The sequence below is a fragment of the Egretta garzetta genome, unplaced genomic scaffold, assembly GCF_000687185.1.
Source record: "Egretta garzetta isolate BGI_Z169 unplaced genomic scaffold, ASM68718v1 scaffold85, whole genome shotgun sequence".
NCBI lineage: Eukaryota > Metazoa > Chordata > Aves > Pelecaniformes > Ardeidae > Egretta > Egretta garzetta.
In genome coordinates this window covers 3749729-3754561 of record NW_009259718.1, presented here as the reverse complement: position 1 = coordinate 3754561, position 4833 = coordinate 3749729, and the positions used below count along the sequence as shown (strand labels likewise).

The 4833-nt window shown below is 50.7% G+C and overlaps 2 protein-coding genes across 3 annotated transcripts in view; both read right to left on the bottom strand.

Moving 5' to 3' along the window:
• Window positions 1-437, bottom strand: part of TPI1 (triosephosphate isomerase 1) — a 3575-nt gene extending 3138 nt beyond the window's left edge. The window contains exon 1 of the mRNA XM_009639125.2: window positions 414-437. Coding sequence (XP_009637420.2) covers window positions 414-437 — 24 coding nt within the window. The remainder of the gene's footprint in view (window positions 1-413) is intronic.
• Window positions 438-602: 165 nt separating this feature from the next.
• Window positions 603-4833, bottom strand: part of USP5 (ubiquitin specific peptidase 5) — a 13149-nt gene continuing 8918 nt past the window's right edge. Inside the window, exons 13-20 of one of the 2 annotated variants that reach the window (XM_009639123.2) lie at window positions 4720-4814; window positions 3248-3336; window positions 2850-3041; window positions 2158-2301; window positions 1854-1999; window positions 1617-1770; window positions 907-991; window positions 603-723 (exon numbers count right to left, since the gene is read on the bottom strand). In XM_009639123.2, the coding sequence (XP_009637418.1) occupies window positions 630-723; window positions 907-991; window positions 1617-1770; window positions 1854-1999; window positions 2158-2301; window positions 2850-3041; window positions 3248-3336; window positions 4720-4814 (999 nt within the window). In that variant the 3' untranslated portion in view covers window positions 603-629. The remainder of the gene's footprint in view (window positions 724-906; window positions 992-1616; window positions 1771-1853; window positions 2000-2157; window positions 2302-2849; window positions 3042-3247; window positions 3337-4719; window positions 4815-4833) is intronic. The other variant, XM_009639124.2, reaches the window with a different exon arrangement.

Below are 4833 nucleotides of genomic sequence, written 5' to 3'. Positions count from 1 at the left end.
GGGCGGCAAGGGGGCCTCTGCCGCACCCGCCGGCGCTCCCACTCGGTGTTTCAGCTCCGGGAGGGCCCCTAGCAATGCAGAGGGCGGGCAGAAACCGGGGATGGGGGGGTTATTTCGACTTTTATTTTGTCCCTCGTGTAATTTGGCATGTAAAGGGCACACAAGGGGGACACACACACACACACACGCTGCTCGTGGCCCACCTTGCTGCCCGCCCCGCGCCCTCCCCGGCAGGGCAGGCGGGAGGAACCCCCGTACACAAGCCACACACACACACAAGCCCCCCCCTCTCCTTCCAGGCAGCAAGGAGGCAGCATCACCCCACCAAGCAGCAAAGTGCTAGGGCCCCGTGTCACGCCGGGGTGGGGACAGTGAGGACATTTCCTATAGAAACAGATATTCCCACCCCACACCCCCCCCCGACCCGCTTCACTCATGTCCACAGGGGCTCCGGCCCCCAGTCAGGGAACTCTGGTCTCCCCCCGTGTCTCTATAGAAAGGCCATGAAGGGACGAGTGGGGAAAGTGGAGCAGAGGAGCGAAGGACCCTGCTCTCATCCTCACTGCCCCCACCCCTTCCCCCCCACGCCTTCAGCTCACTCTCCCCCCCACACACAGCGAGAGGAGGCTCTAGCTGGGAATCCGCTGATAGAAGTAGATGTAGCCCAGGTCCTTGGGGGGCTTCTCAGAAGCACAGACTTTCTGGTCGTTGTAGATCACCCACCTGCAACAGGCAGAAGGGGAGCTGAGGGACACCATTCCGTGGCTAAGGCATGACTCGATTCCCCTCGTCTGCTCTCATCCCCAACCGACCCCCCCAAGACCAAAAAACCAAGACCCAAGAGGCGAGGACAGTGATTTAAAGCTGTACCTCGGAATGCCCTTATGCTGGGGAAATCCCTCTTACCTGCCCTCTTTCTTGATGTGACAAACGTAGTGTCCGCACATAGTCGAAGTGCCCATGTGGCTGATGAAGGCAAACAGCTGATATTCTTGAGAGAAGGGAAGAGAGGCGTGATCAGCCAAAGAAAGGCTTCTTACCCTGAAACACCCCCTGCCAAGGCCCTCTCTAGAAAAGCATCCCTGAAGGAAGCTCTGCTGGGTAGGTAATAATTTAGAAGGGGGTCTCCGCCAAGCGTGACTGTGAGGATTATGTCCAAAGGCCAAACACGCAGGGCAACAGGAGATGGTGACTGCCACTTAGCCTTCTCTCTTCCAACGGTTTATTTGGCCCACAGGTGCCAGGTGGCTAACGGCAGAGATTCCCCCTCCCTACAGCACCCAGCAGCCTAGCAGCACTGGCACAGATTCTGCACAGAGGCTGGAACCTGGTTTTTCAATGGGAGCCCGAAGAACAGAAGAGCCTCCTGGGACGAGTGGGAAAAAAGCAGCACAGCCCTTCCCCTGCCTTTCTCTCACTGGCTTCCAGGTAATCCCCATCCTGAAAGGTTTAGACTCTACTTTGCCATCCCTCTCCTTTTTCTCCCTCCTTCTACTTCAGCAATCAGGCCAGCTCTGTGGCAGCTGGTAAAAGCTACGGTACTGCATGGATTAGGGAGGATAAAGCCATGTTGAGTTTGCACCCCAACATCCAGATTCCTACTGCTAGGAACTCACTTCCAGGCCCATCGCGCACTTTAGGACCCACAGGGACCGATTCAGAGATGGACTCAGCTGCCGAGCGCCCCTCTGAGATATCCATAGCAGCTTCTGTGTCAAGGTCATCAATGTGACTAAAGATCCAATCCACAGCACGCTCCAGACTGTTGTTCTGGAAGGAAGAAGACTGTGAACTTGGGAACGCCTGTTCCTGGGAATATCCTTTCACTCTGACATCACCCATGCCTCTCTCACCGTGGCTCTAAGCGCTTTCATAGCCTGGTCCCGGGAGAAGCCCATGGAGACAATGGTGGCCACACTGTCTTCTGAAGGAGGGTCTGGGCAGGCAATAGTTGACCCTGGCCCACTGGATCCAGGGAGGACTAAGGGGTTAGCAAAGTCTGCAGCAGAAAACAGAATTCAGCTCAGAGCAGTTTGCTCTCTCCAAAAGGGATACAGCCTGAGGGCCCAACTACTTCAGTTTTCCACTGTGGTAGTGGGACAGGAAGTACGATGGCCCAGATGCAATAAGCTTTGCCATGGCCACACAGTCTCATACCTGGATCATCCATATGTGACATGACCCAGTTCATGGCAGCCTCAACCCCACTGTTCCCTGTGTAATACACGGCTTTGCGGCAGGCATCCATGGGAAAGCCCATCTCCACTAGCTGGATAATCACTGACTCATCCAACATGGGTGCTGCGGGAAGACAGAGATTAGAGCCACCCACTCCCACCCAGCCCTGCCTGCTCCGTTTTGTGCAGTGCCACATAGCCCCCCCCCAGCCACCACTTCCAGGCTTCGTTTCACTCAAGTTCCATCTCTCTGCTCTTCTCATCCTTTGCTAACTTCTTCAGAAGCACGGTCTCACACACAGGCACCCCAGGGAACAAAAGGATTCAACTCATGAGCTCAGGAGCACTGGCTCTTCCCTACCCTCCAAACCCGACCTCCCACTGCCTTTTGTGAAAATAAAATGCCTCTACCAGTTGCATCTTGCATAAACCCCAGATCTGCCCCCTCTAAATGCACTAGGCACACCACCTCCCCATCTTCCACAGAACAGGAATCAACAAACTCCCTTGCATAACACCCTTGCATAACGGGCATGCAAGGGAGGGAACCAGCGTTCGCTGACAGAGGAACAGGGAAAGTCTGAGCAGGTGGAAACCGCTAGCATGGGAGACAAGACAAGGAGAGCAAGGAAATGCGTCAGGCATCAGGAAGAGAGGAGGAGAATCACTAACATGTCGGAGAGGAGAAGTGAGGGGAGCAGAAGGAGTCGTCGTCCTCGTTGCCATAGAACCCCAGGCTACCTTTGGGCTCATCTGGTGTCACCAGTGGGGGTGCGATATCTGGCATTTCTTCTTCTCCATCTTGCAGCCCTGTTCCCTGCAGGGCAGAGATATCCAGCTCCTCTGGCATTTCAATGGAGACATCTGCAAGATACAGTCTTGCTCACCCTTCCCATAGGGACAGAAACAAAGGACTCAGCTGGGAGACCTAGAAGGGTTAAGTCCCTGGGGATACAGTACACTACAGTCTGCAGCTCTGTTTGGGGTAGTTACTTTCCCCTTTGCAGTAATGACCACAATACCCACATATGACTCCCAATACCTATATGCTCTGTACTTCTCCTTCTTACCGAGCTTTTTGGGCACCCAGTCCAGACCGAAAGTGAATTTCTTGATCTGGATCACCAGATAATCCGGGAAAGAGGCGAATCGTGTTGTTCTGCAAGAGATGAACAATACTTTTAAATACTTTGGCAGCAATGATTGAGGGCACCTAGCTGATTCAAGAAATCAGTGAGTAGGGTGGAGGCATGTCCTAAGGGCAGGGCACACACATATCTGTGCAGCTCTCCTATGCCGAGCTTAAAGCTCCTCAAACGCAGAACCATTTCTAAAGCAGATGCTCTGGCAAGATGAGACAGAATGCAACATTTACACAATTTTGGGGGATGAGGAAAAATAGTACATGTTCTCTAACTTCCAATCCTGTATTTCACAAGCCTTCTTAGATTGTAGTATTTAATTAAAAGTCTAACCCTTAAGGAGTGTAGAGGAAATAACATCTTTCATTAGACCGACGGATACAGCTGCAGGAACTGACAAGCTTTCAAGCACAAGAGCACTTCTTCAGATACAAAGCAGAAGCAGTGAATTTTAAGCTAACTGAATTTGATTGAACATTATTTAGTTAGACAATTTGAGAGAGAGGGCGTCTGGAATCTATGAAACAGAGGGGAATATTTGTGAAGGGAGAAGCAGTAGTAAGACAGACAGATACTTATTAGGGGGGGGATAATTGTAACATGCCATAAAATTAATTTAAGCAACGGTATATATTCAACGCTAATTCTCACAAAGTGTTTGAACACAGCTCACTACTTAAAAGCAAAACAAAATGTTACTTTTCAATGTGATCATGTTACTGACTGTTTATAGCAGCTATTGCTTAATAACAGAGTATTTGTTAGAAAAACACTTCCAGTTCTTTTGAGGACTACTCTTTCATTGCAGAAGAACAGTCAGTAGCATCACAGCAGGAAGCTGCTTAAGTTTGTAATCTTCTCACTACACCTTTGCACTGTTGCATGTGCTGCAAGCAGTGAGACAAATTAAGGCTGTTTTTTAAACCTTGCTATTAGCATTTAAGTTAGCATTCTTCAAAATAACTCACGCGTCTCTTTCTTTCACTTGGTGTTTTGCTCAAACTTTAACAGCTAAAAACTTCCCTTAAAAGACATTCTAGAGACCATGGAAAACCAGTGTTGCCACACTGTCAGTACTGATTTAAGAGCTAAATTTTCAATTTAGAATAAAAGCTGCTAGTTTTCTGGAATATTGCTGCATTTTCATACACCCTCAGCAACTGAAATCTGATAGTAAGGATTTCACTAGTACTGCTGTTCTGCCCACTGTAACCCCTCGGGGGCAACCACTTCAGCACCAGCAGGCTAGTTCCCCCTCTGCTTCAATGTTCCATGCGCCCAGGGTGTGGAGGACTACAAAGCTTTGGTAACACTTCTTTCCCTGGCAACTAAAAGAAATCCCCAAAGATGCAGCTATTGGCAGCTCAGCACAGCTTGGCTGGCAACTCACACACACTCACTTGAGAGCCACAGACTTGGCCTGCAAGGCTGTGCTCCAGAAATCGTCCACCTGCTCCGGAGCTCCATAGGCCTCTAGGCAGGAGCTGAAAGGCACCTTGGCTCGCACCAGCTCA